Raw genomic sequence first — 19,753 nt, 5'->3', positions numbered from 1 at the left:
GCTCTCTGAACACACGGTGGCATTTCATGTTCCCCATGTCATGTTCATTGGTCCATCTCGGGTACGTTTGTATGACCTAACAAACATACACTATATTTTGTCATCTTTTTTCCAATTTGATTATTCCTTTTTCGTCTGTGTATGTGGTCATTTGGGGAAATTGTCCCTCTGGGAAGTAGGTATATACATTTATAATTTTATTTTACAACTTTTATCACCAGGGGCCTACATTTTTTTTTTTTTTTTTTTTTAGTTATTTTTTGGTTATTTTAGCTGGGAGACTCACACCTCAATCCCAAAACGGAGGTGTGGTCCTGTTGTGAAATAAAATTCCATACTCGGTGACGATCTCAGAACAATATATCTGTTCAGAGGTCTATTTAAGATCCATTCTGTGGCCTGACTGCTTCCTCTCATTCTTGGCCAGATTAGTGATGCTCGGTGCTGTTCGGAGATATTGGAAAATAAGTCACAAGAAAGTGTAAAGCTTATATTGCTTATTGTGTCAACTGTAAGTCGCCTCGTATTAATAAATAATAATAATGTCACCATGCAGACACAAATTGACTAATGAACTTGGGTAACAGACTCTGCTGCTGGACACAGCGTTGGGATTGGGGGAAGGGGGCAGGGTGGCTATGGATGGATCTGACCGAGGGATCGATAATCTGTGTCTGGGAGATTCTCTCTCTCTCTCTCTGTCTCTCTGTCTCTCTCTCTCTCAGTCAGCAGCAGTTGATCAGTGTCCATTCGCCCTGCCCTGTGGATAACCTTACATAGCAGCCAGTCTGCCGACCTCTGACCTCCCCCAATAACAAGTGTCACGACCCCCAGACCAGTGAGGCAGCGCTGACCTCCTCTCCCCCAGCCATGAGCGGCAGACCACGGCCACAGACCACACAGCGCATTATGGGCTGTCCCTGCTGTTTCTTATTGAAGAGCCCTTATGTACCGTGGATTGGATGGGCCCTAATTGAGGAGTCTTTGAAGTGTTTAAAGAGCTGATAATGGGTTTGTAGGATTGCCCAAAGAAAGCTCGTTCTCGGGACTGGCGAGCCTGTAATTACATCCTCCTGCGATTTGTTTGTGTGTGTGTATGTGTGTGTGTGTGTGTGAAATAACTTGTTCCTGTTGTGCATGCCTGCGTGTGTGTGTGTGTGTGTGTGTGTGTGTTTGTTTGTATGCATGTTTGTATGTGTCTGTGTCTGTGTGTGTGTGTGTGTTTGTTTGTATGCATGTTTGTATGTGTCTGTGTCTGTGTCTGTGTGTGAGAAAGAGAGATTTTCTGTGTCAGTCTGTGTGTGTGTGTGTGTCTGTGTGTGAAAGAACTTGTTCCTGTTGTACGTGTGTGTGTGTGTTTGTATGCATGAATGTGTGTGTCTGACTGAGAGAGAGAGAGAGAGAGAGAGAGATTGTCTGTGTGTGTGTGTGTGTGTGTGTGTACACGTGTGCATTTAAAGAGCAGAGGAAGCTAACTGATTAAGTCTTCATGGATATCATATGTCATGGTCAAAGTGATAACACCCAGCAGATTAAAGTGTTATACACATACATGGAAAACTAACAAGTGGACAGACCAGAATAAGACACACATGAAACACAAATCTGACAGACAGTTAGACAGACACTTAAATACCTAGAACAGATGAACACACAGATACATAGATAGACAGGTATATAGACGCACAGCTTAAATTCGATGCAAGGGATCCAATTTAACACCGGTCTGATGTCTGTGCCACCTGTTTTTCCCTGCACTTCACTTCTCACATGTTGTCTAGTCTAAGACTTGGGCTCCTGCATAACAATCAGGGCTTGACTTGGCTTAAATCACTATTGGTATTGCTCATATTTCTCCTCACAGTCAGTTTCCCCTCAGGTGCGGTCTCAACCAACAGGAGCGTTGCGTACAGAGCAGACTCCACTACTTACCGTCCCTGCAGCGACCGTTACACCTCAGGCGGCACGATGCTGGGGTGAGACAGCGCCACGCCACGGTGGATGCAATCCCATGCACCTGTTTGTTTCCCTCCAAGTTGTGTTCCAGCGTGTTGCATTGTCACCTTGCATATTACCGACTGCAGAGGCGGTTTTGCACTGTTGATGTTTTATCGCGTACCCGTGTAGTCAATTTGTATTACAGTGTTGTTAGACCCCTCTGTGTTGCGGCGTCAGTGCTGGCAGGGAGTTGTAAAAGCACTCGTTTGTTGAATGGGAGACGGACCGTCAGTCAAGTAAATACCGAGATGACAGAGGCGTGCTCAAGAAGGTGACATTTATGCTGCTGTGTACTATTTATAGATTTCCATAGTACAAAAAATGGCAGGAATTTACTGCACTTACCCATTCAATTCTATCAAAATGATCCTCACCAAAACACACACACACACAGGGTCATTTTGGGCATTAAAAACACAAGGAAAAAATCATCTACGCAAGTAGAATATGAAATGTCTTAGTTTTTTGACAGCTGTTTTTTTCTTTTTTTTTTTTTTAGTTTAAACCATTTTCCTGGCACAATTGTAAAGTCACAGGTGTCGCAGGCTAAACTGAATCATTATGTCTCATCACCATCCCCTGCTGCTGCCCTGTAAAATCAGTGTCAGCCCTGTATTGTTAATACACACTTAGCCTGTTGTGAGTTTATGGTTTGGAGGCTGTATTGTTTAAGATATATTGATTGACCCCTTGCCTCACAGCCATTAGGTGATGTCACCTCGTCTTTCCAAAGTTGACATCTGCATGTATTTGATTTTTTTTAATCAACCAATTAAATCACATCCAGATTAAAGCGATTGGCTATTTGACAGTTTGTAAGGTCAGAGATGTGGTCAGTGGAGAGATTCATCCTTGTCTGATGAAGTCAACACACCCACTCTTTGTGTTGTTAGCGGAAGTCTTGGCACATAAAAAGACAGCTACCTGGAATAGGATCTTAAAATGCTTCTCCTTTCACTTTTGATGTCATGTGTCGATTTCCTCTACATGACACCCTAATTGGGAGTCCCCAGCTAAGTGAGTTACGTTGTGGCAACATTGCAATAAAGTCGACACAGAAGAAAGTGATGTTGTGGCAGCAGAAACATTTAGACTCCAGGGGGTGGGGTTAAAACATTGTAAACAGTTGTAAAACAATATAAATTGACTCGTGTAACCACGTTAGGAGACTAATAAATCACAAATGACAAAATCAAAATACACAGAATAAATACCTGGAGTAAAATTCAAAAATCTTAAGGAATATACTGTATCTATACCTGCAAAATGATACAGCTGTGCTCGGTATGTATGGTTCGTTTTTGTGCAACAAAGTGAGAACGTGGTTGGGGTGATAGATTTGTGCAACGTTTTTCTCCCATCGTCTTTGTCGGAACCAAACTACAACCGCATGCCACGCTGCCGGAATGAAATTTGTGAGTTGGGGCAGTAGCCGTTTGTCCTGTTGGGACTCATACACACTTAGTAAAATCATGCGTATATTTGTAATATCCTAAAGTTCGTCGCCCTGATGTCACATTTACCCAGATCTTGTGGTTCATGTCTGAATGCCTGGGACTGGCCTTCTTTAGCTTAAATCGTACACTTGCCGATGAAGTGCTGGATTCGCCAGTCTCCCCGAACTCTGCCTGAACCAGCGCCGCAATGCCACTTCAGTGTTTATTTATTCAGGGCTTGAGAGGAACGTGGGGGACTGAGCCTTGAAGCGTCCGGGGGGTGGAGGTGGAGGTGGGGGGAAGGCCATCCACGGTCGTGCGGCAGAATGGAGGCGGGGGACAGTATGGCAAAAGGAAGTGTGTGAAAAGGAAGAGAAGCAACGAGTCGCCAAAGCCAGTGGGACGCTCAGTGGCTGGTGTAAAAGTGTGCATGTGTGCCCGAGAGACAGATTCGTGTCGTCTTATCCGGGACCCAGATGCCACATTTTCCCTCCGCCTGTCCTCAAACAAGACAGCCCTCCCACTCGTACACTCGTAGACAGAGGCCTGCCTTAATAAAGCAGCCGTGGCCCAGAGAGAAAACTACTGGACAAAACACCAAACACAAACTGGCAAAGACGCCCCGTGCGGTGGATTCACCTATATACAGTATATTTAAGTTCCGTCTACAATACACTGTACATGGTTAACAATCCAGCACATCTGTGAGTGGAAGCTTGGCTTGAGGCAGTTCGCAGGGCCTGTGACCACTTGCATGAAACAATTTAGGTTATGTTTCCCCTTAGTTTCCCCCTGAAGAGTTCCTGGGGGTTTAAGGTTGATGCACAAAGTGCCCGGACACATTGCAGCCGATACGCCAGTTAAGGGAAAAGCTGCTCTTTTTAAATATACAAGTTATCTGATACCTTGGGGGGGTTATTTGACGCTGTTACCATGGCTATCGGAGAAATGGGCATTTCCGAGGTGTTGTGCTGCTTAGTTTAATAAGGAAACCAGAGCTCTGTGGTATTTCAGTACAAGAAGCCCAAATGACGCGTGAATCCCAGTGTATTGTAAAGGGTTACAGGCATGAAATGAATGGGCGCTGTTTCTCCCTTCAGCCGGATTTCCCTCTGTAACAGATATCAAATGTAATCTGATTTCTCTCTATATCTATCTCTCTCTCTCTCTCTCTCTCTCTCTCTCTCTCTCTCTCTCTCTCTCTCTCTCTCTCTCTCTCTCTCTCTCTCTCTCTCTCTCTTTTCATGGCCGTTGTCATTAGCTTGTCTGTTTTTCCACAGATTTGAAAAATTCAGGTCAGGTTGTATAGCAGCTATGCGTCGGCCTCGCCTGACCTGTTCACTCATTTGACTCCCACTGCGAAATATATTTCATTCAGCCTCTCTCTCTGCCTCTCCCTCTTCCTCTCTCTCTCTCTTTCTCTCTGCCTCTCCTCAGTGAATTGAGGTCTCCCCTCTCGGACAGCCCTCTCCTGTAACTCGACAGACGAAGGCCGGCATGCGACTCGTTTTCATTATTTATTTTCTGTCAGGACGACCCGCAATGGGTTAAGCAGAGCGCGTTGTGGTTTTGTTATAAAATGATCATCTGGAAATAATAAAAGACCCGGCCAGGCCAGCTTGCGCGCTGGTTCTGCTGACACCGACACCGCTGTGTGAGTCGGGCTGCCATCTAGTGTCGAGCAGGGGGGTGGCAGGACCCTGGGCCCCCTGGCTGATCAATGGGATCGGAGCTTCCTGTAGGCCACTTCCTCTACAGTGAGGCACCATGGCAACCTGGGGCCCACATCAAAGGTACAAACTTTCACAGTGCGAGCCTTTAAAACGGAGAGAGAACTCAAAATCTGCGGTTATGCTATCGGTGAACCATTTGTAGGCAGAACTGCATCATCAAACACCTGTCTCTTCAATAAAACCTGTCCCACCTGTCTTAATACAAATAATAATAATGAGAATACATTAAATCTCTTAAGAAAATAACTATAAAGGGGTTAGTTATTTTAGCCATACAAACGTTTTCTGACAGGTTTGGATTCAGAATGCATTTCTTAGTTAGTGAACAAAACACTGAAAGTGAGAAAACGATCTTTGTTCTTGTCTCCTGCCTCAACTGGCCATATTTCTGCCTCCCTGATGAATGTATTTCTAATATTCCCGTTCGAAAGGAGCTGTTGGTTATTTCAACTCTGTACGAGGTGAGTCTGTGAGCTGAGAGCATGTGAAAGCTCAATTTCTTGCTCTGTTCTCCCCTGCCGTTTCAGTATCGGTGGGGGAATGAAGGAAGAGAACGGACGCAGCAGAAGAGACGAGTCTTTCTGAGGTGGAGGTGAGTGCAGGGGCTCAGGAGTAGGTTACGCAGGTCCTACTAAACTGGAGCCTCTCTCTCGTGCGAGGTACACCTTAATAGCATTCATATCAATGATCGATACTTGATTCAGGACGTGAAACTCCTGACGGGTATTGACAAAGGCAACTGGGACTAGGACATGGGGTCGTAGTCAGTGTCAAGATACACCAGATGAGGCAGAATGGGAAATGGGCAATGCTCCTTTACACAAAGAGGGGCGGGAGTCTGGAAGTCTGCGGACAGGGCCACGGACCTGAACTCGGGAACCAGCTGGCCTAGATTAGCTGCACGAGACGAGCGCAAAAACAGGGGCCCGACTGTCCCTTTGTGACTTTGCCTAAACATTTGGAGGTTTCGAGGTTCCATCTGGGCGGCCGATGGAAACAAGGCTTTACCCAGACTCCTCCAGGGCTCATTCTGCCTATATGAGTAAGTGTGTGTAGTCAGCCCTGTTTGTTGGAGTAGGGCCCCCCCTGCGTGTCTGTGTCCGTGTGTGACTGTGTGTGTGTGTGTGTGTGTGAAGGAGGGATGGCATTGACAGAAAAGGCTGTCTGACTAGGCTCTCATTCCCCCCTCGAGCAGCTGCTAGCCAGGCACACACTGCTGCCTTTTTCCTTCCGCTCGCACAGTACAGGCTTGTGTTTGTTCTGCGCCGGCCGATAAGAACGGCAGGAGATTTCTGATGCGTTTGGGCTGTCACCGTCCCCCCGCACACAACTGCCCTGTTGTCTCGCCCGCCAGGTCTGGAGAGAGTGGAGGAGGGGGGGTGAGAGGGGGCGCAGAGCTGTATTCATGATGCGTTCGCTTCCCCACAGAGGGTACAACACCCTGGCACTGCTATTGACAACTGTCTGCTGCTCTTTGAACCCCACCGGAACTCTGTAATCTAACCCTTTGATTGGACCGTCATTAAAACTGACTTTCTGTTCTTAATGACAATTTGGCCTAATTATACAATAGCCTTAACCTTGTAATGACTGCTGGGGTTCAGGACTCCCCTTATTTTGGGGAGTCTTTTTCAATGAGCAAGTAGGTGTCTGAAAATGCAAGTTTGCGAGCCCAACGCTCATCACAGGAGGGTTTCACTCGCCAGAGAAACCATCCATGTGTGTGCATTACGAGCTGGTTACCCACGCGGTGCTGGTCAGATGGGTTTTCGGAGAGAGTGGCCGTGCATTTGCCAAGTTGGCTGGCAGAAACCCTCCCCAAAAAATCTCAGAAAATAGTTCACTTAAGGGGGTTGGGAAGTCTACTGAGATCGAAAACAAGGATTGAGTCTTGGTCACTCGGCCCAGGTTTGGAAAAACGCCGAATTAGGCCGCCGCTCGAACGGCATGGCCTCTACCGCCACGGCGCCAGTGAGGCAGAAGACTCCGTGTCTGTGGACATCTAGCGCTGAACATGTTTATTATACTGTGCAGTCCAGCCATCTGATTAAAATGTGCCAAGTGGATAGGAGCTCACCGGCAGACGCTGTGGGGATGCTGTCTGCCAGCAAACCCAGTGGCCTGCCCGGGTTTCCATGGCACAGACGGTCTGTGGCGTAACTATCAGCGACAGTTTATCTCTGTGGGAATTCTGCCTCCAGCAGGAAGAGCCTGAGAAATGTCAACCACAAGAAATGGCCGGCAGCTTTCCTGGAAACGATGCTGGTGGAAAGGGCGGCATTCTAATGTTAGCGTTCCAGCACACGGAACACGAGATCCGGAACCGTCCTGGCCGGATAACACTCCGCAGGCATCGGCTTCTGAGAAACAGAACGCTGGTTCCAGGTACGTCTCCGATCTCCCTCCCGAGACCTAAAAATAATCTAATCGACTAGAAAGTGTGATTGCAGACTCCAGCCAGTGTTTAAATGAATCGCTGCTGGCCCCTTTTACTCTGCCCCCTCTTTAAGGTCAGGGAGGTAGAGATGGGGAGAGTGTTGTAACAGAGGTCTGTTCGAGGCTAACGGCAGCGTGTACATTGAACAGTAATAGCCGGCAAATACGAAGACACCCCTGATTCTCTAGACCTTCAGTAAGGGGGCTCTGCTTTGGAAAATCAAACTCTCGGAGCATTAATGTTCAGTTTTCTGTTACAATGTGTGTGTGTGTGTGTGTGTGTGTGTGTTTGTGTGTCTAAATTCTGGTTCAAAATAAATTATACAGAGTTCTGCTTTGTGCCAGAGGTGTTAAGGCTGTGTTTAATCTGGGCTCACTTTAGTAAAGACTTGTGTTTCCTGTGCAGAGACCCTTCTGGAACAGGAGACAGCTGTGTATAAATATATTCATCAAACACTTCAATTAGAAGACACGTTGCATTGGAAATTATAATTATTATTTGTATTATTAGAGTTCATGTCCACTTGATTTCCTCATCTGATAGACTTCTGACTATAGTTTGTGCCAATTTATTTGTGGAGAGAAATCTAGTCGCATATTTGAGTGGTAATACCAAGACTGACTGGATGTGTTCTGGCCAATGGAGCCCTCTACTGGTAAGCTCAGGAAACAAACTGAACTAATCCTAAGAAACAAATAAAATGGGAATCCAGCCACATAAAAACCTTTTCCTGTCACTGTCCAATTAACTCCTGATCTTCTTCCACTTCTTTTTTAAACGGCCCTCGTTACAAATATATACCCCACACACACACCACCCCCCAAGTTCGTCTCAGGATTCCCCGTCTAGGTTTACTGTCTGCGGTCGGCCTGGCGAGGACTCAAAACAAACAGGGGCCGGGGCTATTTTAAAAAGAGGAGCACTAAAACAAAACAGGCGAAAATAGGAGCTTGACCTCAGTAAACATCTCGGGCAAAGCGAGGGCGTAAGACCCACACTGCACCTCTGGCAGGGATGGCCGAAAGGTTTTTTTTCTTCTATACTGAATATATGTTTTGTGAGGGAGAGGGAGTGATAATGTCATTGTGAATAGTAGGAAAGACGTTTAGAGTAATACAGGCCATTCACTGTATCAGAAATGTTCACCGAGGTGCTAAGGTTGTCTAAAGTTTGATTGAACCCCTGTGGTATCATTAATATATCCATTATTTTGTGTCTGTAATTCATTCCATCTTAGTGAATTTGCCAGGAAAACTTTTATCTGCACATTACAGTGAATTATTAATATTTATCTAATAGCAGACACCCATACCCAGGGCAAAAACACTACTCAAAGGCATTACATTGTACCATGAATTACAATAAGTGCGAAATATGACATTACTATGAAGCATAAATCCAAGTAGATTGTGCAATACAAACCCAGTAGAAGACATTTAAATAATTACCCACCCACCCCCACCACTCTTTGTGTAAAGACTCGCCTCCAGTTTTTACCTGTACCTTTTACGTGTTTTAAGAGACTAAAATATCTAAATAAATTACACACTCAAGATACACAGCCATGAAGTTAATCCAGGTTATAAATATAAATAAATAAAAAGGTGTCATTTCAGATACCAGCCAACCTGTGTTTCTTCTCTCTGCCGTTTCTCAGCCCTCGTCCCGATGAGACGACCTCTCGTTCCGGACTGTGGAGCAGCTTTGTTCAGCACGTTTACGCCTCACTGTCAGTGAATCGAGATGAAAGGGAGCTCTTAGACAGCCTCCTCCGCCCTACCATAGAAAGTACAAATTCTGTAATTGTCTGTGTTTTGGTGGTTAACCGCAACATAGTAAACCTCATTTGACAGGAGCCTTCTGCAGTAATTCTCTGATTCAATGAATGAGTGTAACAGACGTGGCAAATCAACTCACTTTACAATGCTAGCAACCATGTGTGCGTGAGCTCTAGGCCAGTTTATTTCCAAATACACATTTATTCATGGAGTGTGACGTCACGTACGAGGGACAGACATGGGGCGATTTTAAAGGGTCACTCATAAATCCTGCAGCCACCCCTGGGAACAGAAGACGTCTGCGTTGACAGTCGCATTTTACACATCCAGGCAGTTATCCGTTGTCTTAAAAACACACACAAGAGTCTTTAATGGCCCATTGCAGTTATTAAACAATACACAAGTGTTCAGCAGGACCTGAAATACAAATTATTTGACTCATAAAAAATGATTGAGGAGCATCGACTGGATATATATGGGAGTGTGTGGTCCCTGGGTTGACGGTTTGGGGTGGGAGAGGAGAGCGGGCAGCCCAGGTAGTGACTCAGCTGAGGAGGGCCACGGTTTAATAACATGGTCCAAGGGAGAGGCGAGAGACTGCAGGTGAGAAGGACTGGGGAAAACCGTATTGTCTGAGAAAAATGAGAACAGGAAAAAGAGGAATTAAACCTAGTTTGCCAAACTCGCCTGCTTCTCATGGTCTGAAGGGTCCCATTCGCTCTTCTGTGTTTTGGGATTTTATCAGGTGGGTTTACAGTATGAATAGTGGAGAGACCCCAGGACATCAGAAGACAGAAAGGAGATTCCGAATCCAAATCACATCCGTGGGTTTTTCTATATTTAGAAATATAAATGCATTCCTATCAAATCCATCTCATTTTTCATGGTAGAAAATATAAGATACATTATAGAAATACTGAGGCAACATTTTTAAAACATTATTATTAGGATAATGATGCTATGATTCTTGTTTCATTAACCTTAAGTGCTTACGAATGTATTTAATTAGGCAGAAAGGTACCTGAGGAGAGAGATCTATTTGTGCAGGCAGACCTGTTGAAGGACCTCAGTGCTCATTATATTAGAGTTGCAGTGAAACACATCTAATTCAATAACGATGTTTTAATTAGGAAAAGCCATTACAAGGTGTTATGCTGTGAGGGGCTGCAAGTGTATGCTGCACTGTTTAAACAGGCCCGGCCATGAAGGCGCACACAATGGCTTTGTGGTCTGGTACTGAGCAGCGCCAGATCCGATCAGCCTGTGCGTTGAATCAGGAAAATACTTCATATGCCGTAATGAAAGTTTAAGCATTTTTAAAGGTGGGGCTTCATGCACGTTGCAAAATTAGAAATCATCCACACACCCGTTGCTGCTTTAAAAAAAAAACATAGGTCTAATGTGTCTGTGGTGTTCGAGATGCTTATAACAGGATTCGTGTTTAGTAACCAAGCTACGTGAAACCAGCTGTGGCTTTAGTGACTGTGCAGAGGGTGTTGGTTATGGCACGGAGCTGACACCCCCATGGCTCCAGTTGAAACAAAAACTAGCCACAGCCAAGTTCGTAAGGAGTGATTTTTCCACAGGATAAAGATGAGGTTAGTAGTGGTAATAGTAGTAGTTGATGGCAGTGGTATTGTGCAGATTAGAGAGTGTGCATTTGAGAACTAGTTGTGTTTTGAAAAGGCCAGCCCACTGGTCGCGTGGTGGAGGGTGCAGGGAGGAGCCCTGACCCAGGGAGTGATGTCTGAGGTTACTGTGGTAGATGGTGCTGCTCCTTTAGCTCCAGAATGAGATCTGGAGGATCAAGGTGTCGTGATTTGGTATAGTGGTGGTTGTCGTGGCTTTATCTTCATGAAGTGAAATGTACTGAGGCACAGGTGGCTCCTCAGTGGATCCAGGTGTGTGTGAGGGCGCAGTGAGCTGGAGGGTCTGGGAAGCAGAGCACACAATGTGTTTGTCTGCTCTGTGGTGAAGAGAGAGAGATGAGCAGGTTTAGTCCATGAGTGAGATCTGCCATTCGTTCAGTTTCAGTAAACTATTCATAGCCAGAAAACTTTTTCAGGTTGTCAAATGCTTCTTCAGGCAGGAGAAAGCAGGACAGATTGCAGCTGAGTGTGTCACAAATGCAACAGTAGTTATGAAACAAAATGATTCGCAAAAACAACTTGGTTCCCAATGAAGAATGCGAGGACTTTCCATTACATGACCCGTGTCAGCTGGCAATCGACTGTACTTTGGCTCTAGAATCAAGAAACAATGACTACTGTCAATATGACATTTACACAAATTTCGGTTTTAAGGAAGACAACCCTCTTACATTCCTTCAGGGTGGCACCACACTTCTTTTGCCCCATAGGTGCCCAATCACCACACTGGAGGCATCTGCCCTCTCCTAACCAGAGCAGTGCAATACACCAGGGAGATGACACCACCCTCAGTCTCCCCGACACTGCGGGAGCACGGGCTCAATACAATATTATTGCAATATTACGGCAGCCAATATAGCCTTGTCGATTTACAATAAGATCAGAACACATTAAAGAGACGGAAACCTTAAAACACGCTCCACTCTTTGACGGTGGGGTGACTACCGACTACAGGACAATCACAACACAATACTGTCTGCTGGGCAATTGACCATAAAAAGAAAGCACTTGAATACTGGTTTGGTGGCAACCAGTTGAGACTTGTGTGGCACATGGAAAGTGGGTTTATAAAGGAAAAGGGACACCCCATGCACAAAATTCAAAAGAGTATTATATTACTGTAGTGGTAAGTGAAATGATACCAACAGATGTAGTTCCAGCCTCCAGACGCTAGTGTGTGATAGCACTATCTCCACACAGTACGCAAGACTGGAGTGCACTAATCATTACAGATAAAACATCGGGGTGACTGCATTGCCAGTATTGTGTGCGTGGCTATAACGTTTTATAAACGTGTCTATTATTATTTACAGAATAAAAGAGGCTACATTGGAACAAGAGTGCCCCGATTCATTCTTGTAAGTATGGAGCAGAAACTGACAAGCCGGAGAGGCTGAAGTGTTACACATGGTTACATTAAAAGCAATAAGCTGGTAATGACACATATACACCTGGAAAAATACAACTTTGTTCTCTGCAGTAAAACCAAGATATCTGAAATGTGGGCAGACAGATTGGGGTCCACTAATGTGGAAAAGAGATAGAGAGAGAGATCCCCCTGGTGTAAATATCATAAAGCAGGTCCAGTGGTAAACTGGATCAATGAAGAACAGCATTAGAGCAAAGAAAAATAACCAAGACCAAGCTTGACACAGAGATGCACTGGAGGCTGGAGCGCAGATTAAGAAAGTGTCAGTACTGGGATTTCCTGACACATACAAGGCTGCCATGAAACTTGGAGCGCTGACCGTTTCCACTGTTCACTGTTCACGAGGAAACTGTCATTTTAGACTTATGTGACATTTAATGAAGAACTCTACTGTGGTAACTCATGCTTGCACACACTAGGTTACTGAATGTCCAGCAGAAGGAGACATCGTCCTTATGTTTTTCCACCCAGCCCTTGTCACAAAGTTCTCACCACTGTAACATTATGTAGCTTCGACGAATGGACGGGTGAAATGGTGTTCCCTCTGTACGAACCCTAGACCTGCAGGATTGTGGGTTTAAACATGTGGCTGTTTTACCAGAGCCAGTGGTCCCTAAACCCCCCTCGGCCATTGTGTCCACCACTTAATTCATTTATCATTTACCGCTTATGAACCAGCGCCTAGTGAACATTGTGTCAGGAACGGATACACAGTGATGAGAATTGCCCAGTGCCCTGATGACAGTAACTGAGGAGACGAGGGTCTGGGTCCAGCTTCTTGCTGGGGGTAAGTTACCTCTCACCTCTGTTTGTCTTGGCAGAGATGGACTGGACATCCCTCCAGTGTCTGCGGATCTCGCCAGACAGGTTCACATCTGCAAAACAAAACACACTGAGACCCACTGACCTCGACCACATGTTTACTCAATAAAAACAATAAAATAAATGCCAAAGACCAGCCCCCGCACCAGAACACTATTCTCTAACAATGCTTGCTCAGCAATGCACTGTGTACAGCCTGCTCCTACTTACACAACCATTAAAGTTGTACATTGTGCTTTATTGCTTTGTCGTGTTTCTTGAGTTGTGTGTCACATATACGTTTCCAGACCGCCGCTCAGGCGCGGGGGGCAGCGGTGCCGTCCTTCTGGAAAAAGAAGGGACGCCCGTCACACAGCCGCCTCATGCTCCAACCACTTAGCTCTCACTTGCCCGACTGAACCCTCATCATTTTCCCAAAATCAGAGTTTTTCAATTACCTTAAAACAGCTGGAGATTTAATACAAGTCCTACATCCTAGACTGTGATGGCTCATAAATGTAGACAGGTATAAAGTGATAGAAGGCAGTTGAAATCTCCAATGTTTTGTAAGCTAAGGAATGGAAAAACCCTGCGCCTCTGCGGCTCCCGAGTGCCTTCATGTGCTGGGAATCTGGTCCTATAAAGCCAAGGCTGCAATTTAACAGTAGGACCTGCAGCCTCACATCACCATAAACACTCTTGTATCGTCCTTATTAATGACTAACCACAGATTGAAGGATTGTTGAAACTGAGAGCAGAGACCTTCAACAGTGTGAGCCCCGGCCCTGATGCGTCAGAAGGTCTTCAGTCTCACTGCAGCTCAATTACTCCATCCATTTCTGAGCCAGGCTGATGCAGGACAGGCGCGTAATGAAAAGGTGAGCAAGCAGAGCAGGTGAGCCTGGAATTAAACACTGCAGCCTCCCCTCAATGGAGATGAACTGCTTCCACTGTGAAGCTCGACGCCCCAGGTCGGACACTGGGGAGTCCCACTGCAGCCAGCTTCACTCTCCAACTCAGAACAGATGTCAGTCCATCCCTCGTTGAACAGACAGAGTAGCTTGGCCTCCCAGCTCTGTCCTTATCCACATGTGAAGTGCTGTTGATGAAGGTTTACCATCACAGTTTCTCCATAACAACCTTTTTGCAAACAAGTGACATTACATCCATTTAATATATATAAACTATCAGTCCAGTGTATAAACTCTAGTTCTAGTGGCCAAGGGCTGGGGGCTCTGGGTGTGGAGTGGCAGACATCCTAACAGTAAACCTGAATTAAAAGGTAATTCTACCCAACAATTTTCAGCCCTGCTTTTAGGACAAGGTCTTCTGACCATCCCACAATACACAGGTAAACAACCTGCTGAACAGACATGATAAACCACTAGTAAAGCATCATTTACCTCCTGTGACCTGGGACCAGCCAAACGCCCTTCACACAGTGGAGGCTGCACTTCCACCATCTCCCACAAGAGGGAGTCAAACTGCTCACAGCTCCAGCTGCCTGGATTCACTTTCAGGGTCATGTCTATAGAGAAACACAAAGTTACAATTGCTTTGACATCCCCATCCCCCAGCTTCACTGCAGCTTGTCCTCTGATCCACATCCTCTTCAGCAGTCCTGCAACATACAATAGGACAACAAATAAAATCACCTCTGCAGACTTTTATCCAGGGTGACAGTTTACACAACTAGCATTTTAACCTTTTTTTTTAAGTGCTGTCATAAATCAATACAAAATTAGCATACATTAGAGCAGGTGTTGTCAACCCTGGTCCCGGAGAACCCTCTACCCTGCTGGTCACTGCATCAGAGCTCCACAATAAACACCTGCAATACACCCGCCTGGCAGAACTCGGCCACCCCTCCGCTCCAATCACCGGAAACAGGACAGGGCAGTTACAGTAGGATCACCCAAACCTGTAGCCCAGTGGACTCTGCAGGTCTTCCGAAACATAAGCACAAAAATATATATAAATAAACCTGCACATCAATACCATCTCAGTTGTGTTGGGGGCAAATGCTCACAGTCCACCTGACAGATGGAGATACATATTGTTCAACTGCTTTAGAAGAACACTTTTCTCCAGCAGACTTTGGCCACTCAGTTATTATCTCACACCGGAGTCCCCAGAGAGAAGAGATTGCTACGAAGTCTCCTCCACAGGATGTGCAGAGTGAATCCTAAACAAATGTCCCCTAATGCAGCGGTGGCCAACCCTGTTCCTGGAGAGCTGCAATCCTGGAAATGTTCCAGGTCCCTCGGAATTACCAATTAATGGAAACCTTGAACACGGGGACATTTTGCCTAATTAAGACCCACTATTGGTTCAATTAAGCAGTTAACGATCTGGAAAGAACAAAAAGCTGTAGACCCTGCGGCTCTCCAGGACCAGGGTTAGCCACCCCTGCCCTAGTGGTTAAGAGGATGCTAGTGGTAGCCTGGCCAGTACAACAAGCAACACTCCTGCCACAGTAACCCCCACCACTGGAGGACTGCCCTCCCATACAGAAGCTCCGTGTCTCCAATGCACAATACTCTGAGTGCTGCAAGTGCTGATCAGCAACTATACTGAACTTCCAATAATTCAGTGTTGCTCGTACAGGGTCTATATGCATTTGCCTTTCGTTGCATCTTGATTAAAAATGATAACCTGACCGTTGTTTGTATCGGTCGTCCACAAGGTGGCGCAGTGGAACTTCAACAAATGCGTCTCATGTTGCCCTGCAATCCAAGAAAACACTTTCGAGATTCAAGCAAAACGATAGAGAGAGAGAGAGAGAGAGAGAGAGAGAGAGAGAGAGAGAGAGAGAGAGAGAAACGCAACTGTGTCTTTTGTGTGTGCTACTTGATTTCCTCCAAGCAACATTACAACTGTTTTGTAACCACACAAATCACAAGACGAGGGTCTTTTAATGTAGAGGCGACTATTTAAAATAAATAAATCAAAGTCTTTAAAGCAAAAGCATGACTCCTCCTGTGCCAACCCTGCTGCCGGCTGCTCTTTTTGGCCGCAAACACCGCGCCCGACACCCAGCGGCCACACGTGTGCGCTCTCTCGGCACTAATTAATTAATTGGACAATTAGGTTCTAGAACCCACCGATGATGATGTTTATATTCTCACTGGTCTTGTTACTTTCTTACTTGAATGGCGTGTCGTGTATGTTGGCTAGTTTTGCCGTCACTGTGATTGGCGGGCCTCCTTAAATCTCCCAACCCCGCTGTACAGAAAATGAGCATAAGAGAGCGTCTTAAATTGGCGAAGTTTCGTTATCGAGTTTTACTTTATTCAAGAACAGAAAGCGAAAGCAGCAGGACACCATCTGCTTTTATTAGTGACGGGAAAACTACTGGACAGAAAGGTACGTTTCGCTGGCATTAAACTATCTGACAAATACTTAATTTATTCCTATCAGGGTCTAGGAAAATAACACATAACTAACAGCACCCGAAACCTCGCCTGTGTTTAGCACTCTTTCCGGCTGGCTTTGGGCAGTTTCACTTTATAAAACACATACAAGTACGAGATTCAACAGCGATTCATTCATATTTGTATTGCATACTGCTTAATGATATGTATATATATACTGGTTTGTTATTTTTATATTTATATACATTTCTTTGTTTGTTTTGCTCTTCCAATGCAACTACATAGGTCTACTGGGCTAAACTGCGAAAGCCACACTGCCCACGCACATTAAGTGGCGATCGCTGTTATTCATATCAAATTAAGCATGCCCACACACACACACGATTATATACATACATATACATATACATATATACACTCACCTAAAGGATTATTAGGAACACCATACTAATACTGTGTTTGACCCCCTTTCGCCTTCATAACTGCCTTAATTCTACGTGGCATTGATTCAACAAGGTGCTGAAAGCATTCTTTAGAAATGTTGGCCCATATTGATAGGAGAGCATCTTGCAGTTGATGGAGATTTGTGGGATGCACATCCAGGGCACGAAGCTCCCGTTCCACCACATCCCAAAGATGCTCTATTGGGTTGAGATCTGGTGACTGTGGGGGCCAGTTTAGTACAGTGAACTCATTGTCATGTTCAAGAAACCAATTTGAAATGATTCGACCTTTGTGACATGGTGCATTATCCTGCTGGAAGTAGCCATCAGAGGATGGGTACATGGTGGTCATAAAGGGATGGACATGGTCAGAAACAATGCTCAGGTAGGCCGTGGCATTTAAACGATGCCCAATTGGCACTAAGGGGCCTAAAGTGTGCCAAGAAAACATCCCCCACACCATTACACCACCACCACCAGCTTGCACAGTGGTAACAAGGCATGATGGATCCATGTTCTCATTCTGTTTATGCCAAATTCTGACTCTACCATCTGAATTTCTCCACAGAAATCGAGACTCATCAGACCAGGCAACATTTTTCCAGTCTTCAACTGTCCAATTTTGGTGAGCTTGTGCAAATTGTAGCCTCTTTTTCCTATTTGTAGTGGAGATGAGTGGTACCCGGTGGGGTCTTCTGCTGTTGTAGCCCATCCGCCTCAAGGTTGTACGTGTTGTGGCTTCACAAATGCTTTGCTGCATACCTCGGTTGTAACGAGTGGTTATTTCAGTCAAAGTTGCTCTTCTATCAGCTTGAATCAGTCGGCCCATTCTCCTCTGACCTCTAGCATCAACAAGGCATTTTCGCCCACAGGACTGCCGCATACTGGATGTTTTTCCCTTTTCACACCATTCTTTGTAAACCCTAGAAATGGTTGTGCGTGAAAATCCCAGTAACTGAGCAGATTGTGAAATACTCAGACCGGCCCGTCTGGCACCAACAACCATGCCACGCTCAAAATTGCTTAAATCACCTTTCTTTCCCATTCAGACATTCAGTTTGGAGTTCAGGAGATTGTATTGACCAGGACCACACCCCTAAATGCATTGAAGCAACTGCCATGTGATTGGTTGGTTAGATAATTGCATTAATGAGAAATTGAACAGGTGTTCCTAATAATCCTTTAGGTGAGTGTGTATATATATACACACTACATACTTTGGTCTTGGCAGAGGGGTTGGATGTGCACTAATGCGTCCAGCCTCCAGAGGGCAGCAAAAATTTGCAAATCAAATATATGACTCCCTGTCAAGCAATTTAGAAACAACCGTTGTTGTCTATAACCTCGTCTTTCCTCTGCCGCAGCTCGGCCGACATGTCTGTGCACTTCCAGGGCTGGGAGGTGCTGTATGACGACGACCAGCACCTGTCGGCGGAGCAGCAGCCCAAAGCGGGGCACCTGTACACGATGTACCACGGCACCACGGTCGCCCAAGCCCAGAGCATCATACAGAGCGGCTTCCAACAGTCTGCGGACGGCATGCTGGGGGCGGGGGTGTACGTGAGCCGGGACCAGAAGAAGGCCAAGCGCTACCCCCTTAATGCCCCCCCTGCCGACCGGGTCGTGCTGAAGCTGAGTGTGGACACGGGGAAGGTCAAGCGCATCGACACCGACAACCACCCCCTGCAGAAAACCTGGCATAGTCAGGGCTACGACACGGCCTGGGTGCCCCCCAACTGCGGCATGAAGGCTGTGCCCAGCGGCCTGGAGGAGGACTGCGTGTGGGACCCCCAGCGGGTGCAGGTGGTGGACATCGCCCTTGCCGACAGCACCGTGCTGCCTCAGCTCAAGGCCCTGGTCGCCGCGCAGCCGAAAAGCAAGAGCAGAGCCCAGAACGGCCCGGCCAACTGCCTGCTGTGCAAGAGAGCGTCCTCCGTCCACCTGACACAGCCCTGCTGGGGCTGCGGCAAGAACATCTGCACCTTCATGACCAAGCATGTGTGTAAAACAGTGTAGCCTGTCAAACAAACACAAATCTGAGGCCCCAGCATGGCAGTTTGATCCCTGTCAGCTTGTCTTTTCGATAAGCCAAACGATCAGGTGCTGGATGCTTCAACCTTTTTTAACTTTGCATTCCCTGGTATAAATACGGGTATAAAGTAATCCTGTTTAGTTGCTTTCTCTGCTGCAACTCCGCAGCCCGACAGGGTTCACACTACCCATGCACCGGAGTCCTGTCTGCTTACTGTGTGAAGAGTACCGTCCCCCCCACCCACCCCAGTGCCAGGCCGCTGCATGAGCAGTTGTGTCGCTCAGCCTGTGCCATGGAGAAACATCTGGATGTGTGAAGCCCCAGCTCTGAGTACAAAACACACACAAAGACACACACACCAAAACCTCCTCATTGCCAATGTCACACCTTGGACTTCTTACATTTGATCGTTCCTTCTTTCTGAAGAACTGGGTGCTGCTCTTGCTCACTGCCATACTGGAATAGACAACGCCAGATGTCTCTGTTCCGATTTACCTTTAAGCCTTCTCACTTTCTCCAATATCAGATAATTTCTTCCTCAAACTCAGTAAAGTTCTAATAAAAATGTGAGAAACTCGTATGCCTGGACTTCCCTGTGTCTCATTCCACGTCATTAATAAAAACAAAACCAGCAACACTGTGA

The 19,753-nt window shown here is 46.1% G+C and overlaps 1 protein-coding gene across 1 annotated transcript; it reads left to right on the top strand.

The window, feature by feature from the left end:
• Nucleotides 1–16,395: 16,395 nt before the first annotated feature.
• Nucleotides 16,396–19,690, top strand: gig2p (grass carp reovirus (GCRV)-induced gene 2p). The gene is made up of 2 exons (XM_066710515.1): nt 16,396–16,627; nt 18,443–19,690. The coding sequence occupies exon 2, from the start codon at nt 18,453–18,455 to the stop codon at nt 19,092–19,094; it is 642 nt and encodes a 213-aa protein (XP_066566612.1). The 5' UTR covers nt 16,396–16,627; nt 18,443–18,452; the 3' UTR covers nt 19,095–19,690.
• The last annotated feature ends 63 nt before the right edge of the window (nt 19,691–19,753 follow it).

This window comes from Amia ocellicauda, chromosome 1 (genome assembly GCF_036373705.1).
Source record: "Amia ocellicauda isolate fAmiCal2 chromosome 1, fAmiCal2.hap1, whole genome shotgun sequence".
NCBI lineage: Eukaryota > Metazoa > Chordata > Actinopteri > Amiiformes > Amiidae > Amia > Amia ocellicauda.
This window is presented reverse-complemented; position numbering and strand designations above follow the sequence as displayed.